At 41.2% G+C, this 1,718-nt stretch overlaps 1 protein-coding gene across 3 annotated transcripts in view; it reads right to left on the reverse strand.

Moving 5' to 3' along the window:
• The window catches only part of gk5 (glycerol kinase 5), a 16,650-nt gene extending 15,383 nt beyond the window's left edge, over positions 1-1,267 (reverse strand). For all 3 annotated transcript variants that reach the window (XR_004334500.1, XM_032532531.1, XM_032532530.1), the window contains exon 1: positions 380-1,267. Coding sequence is in view for 2 of the 3 variants with exons in the window: in XM_032532531.1 (XP_032388422.1) it covers positions 380-505 (126 nt within the window). In the remaining variant the exon portion in view is untranslated. The remainder of the gene's footprint in view (positions 1-379) is intronic.
• Positions 1,268-1,718: the final 451 nt, after the last annotated feature.

Below are 1,718 nucleotides of genomic sequence, written 5' to 3' on the forward strand. Positions count from 1 at the left end.
GACTGGAATATGTCAACTTTTACTCAATACTATTTCAATACCACTTGAATTTGTTTTTCAAATGCTATAAAATTGAATAAGACGCCCCAAAATGAATGAAAATAGAGATTTGTACTTGCCAAAGAGCGTTGTGTGGAATCAATCATGTTATTTTGGATAATTAAAAAGAACATTGATATAGGAAAACGGGTCAATTTGACCCGAGGAAAGCATGAGGGTTAAAATATCTTAAATTTGGGAAAGATATGCTTATTTTACATTTGGCGCCCATAGTTATGTGTAGCAAAGGACGCAAGTATGTGGAGCGTTAATATTAATATACAGTCTATGGGCACACTTGATTACTATGAAGCCCAAAGGACAGAGAGGAGATGAATACCTTGGTAGTGCATCTTCCTTGGATGTTCGCCTCCTTGTCGTAGACGTGACATCTGATCGATGTTGTCCCGACGTCCACCGACAAAATGAAGCTTTCCTTCTTGAAACCGTTCCGCTGACACCCCATTGCAGCAACGTCTGTCCTACTCTTCCTCAGATCTGTCCCAGGTCCTCCATGGTCTGCTTACATGGGTGTTGTCCACAGCCTGAGTATATAACCTGTCCCCCTGAAACCTTATCTGAACCGGGTGAGTTGTTGGATTAGGGCTGTAACTCGACCTTCGCACCGCGGATTCTTCTAAATCCAGTTCTACTTGTTTGAATCAAGTTCCAATGGCTTTATGGACACAATTAGAGACAAGCAGTTGTTGGAAATTAGAATCTTAGATGTTAAGCTCCCGCTAACAATGCTCGTTGAATATTATGCAAGTAGGAAAAAAAACGCAGGTTAAACTTGGGGTCAAGTCAACACTTTGTTACCGTTTGGTCGAAGTACATTCGATAATACACACTGTGTGTGTACAAAAGGTTAACGAGGTTCCGTTCTGCTAGTCAACACATTGCTACTGTACTTTAGTCGAAACACAGGGCGTATCGTGGTGAAATTCAAGGCAGTTCATGGGTGGAGATACGGAACACACAGCATTTAGCGGAAGCACGAGTTGACCAATTCACGAGTCCGGTGATGCTAGCTTAACGTTAGCCGTCAAAAGATACAATTTGAACAGTTGCTCCAAAAAACACTCCCTAACATGCTTTTTCCCCTCTCGCTATTATTCCGTGTCTGCTACCCAAATTTACCCAATATGTGTTGATAGCAGTATGGAGATGGACGGGTGATACCGAAGCTGGTTTCACTCGTGTGAACAGTGTTTTAGTTTTAACATATAAAACATTGTTTGTGTCGGAACTTGTAGCAAATACGGAATACCACGTGACCGATGACGTCGGGCGTTTCATACGTCTCTGGTGCTTTGGTAAGCGCTTCATTCATATCCACCCCGTATTATGTTTGTATTAGATACTTGCATATGTCATTAGTGTTCTGTTTCTTATTTTTGCAATAAAGATGACAAAAAAAAATCACATCCACTGTAGTGATAAGTTAAAGAGTTGTAGTTTTACCTCCTGCCACCAGATGGCTGCAGATATGATGTACCCTCAAGATGTGTGTCGGTGCATTGGGAGTCATCAGAAGAAGAAGCAAATATGACGGTGTATCTGTATCCTCTGGACTCGTTGTGCTAATAAATAAGTTTAGTGATGAACCCAAGTTTCTTCATTAAGATAAGAAACATTACATGGTACCAGGAGTGGTCCGACAGAAGTCATGGAAAGTG

This window comes from Etheostoma spectabile, chromosome 12 (assembly GCF_008692095.1).
Source record: "Etheostoma spectabile isolate EspeVRDwgs_2016 chromosome 12, UIUC_Espe_1.0, whole genome shotgun sequence".
Taxonomy (NCBI): domain Eukaryota; kingdom Metazoa; phylum Chordata; class Actinopteri; order Perciformes; family Percidae; genus Etheostoma; species Etheostoma spectabile.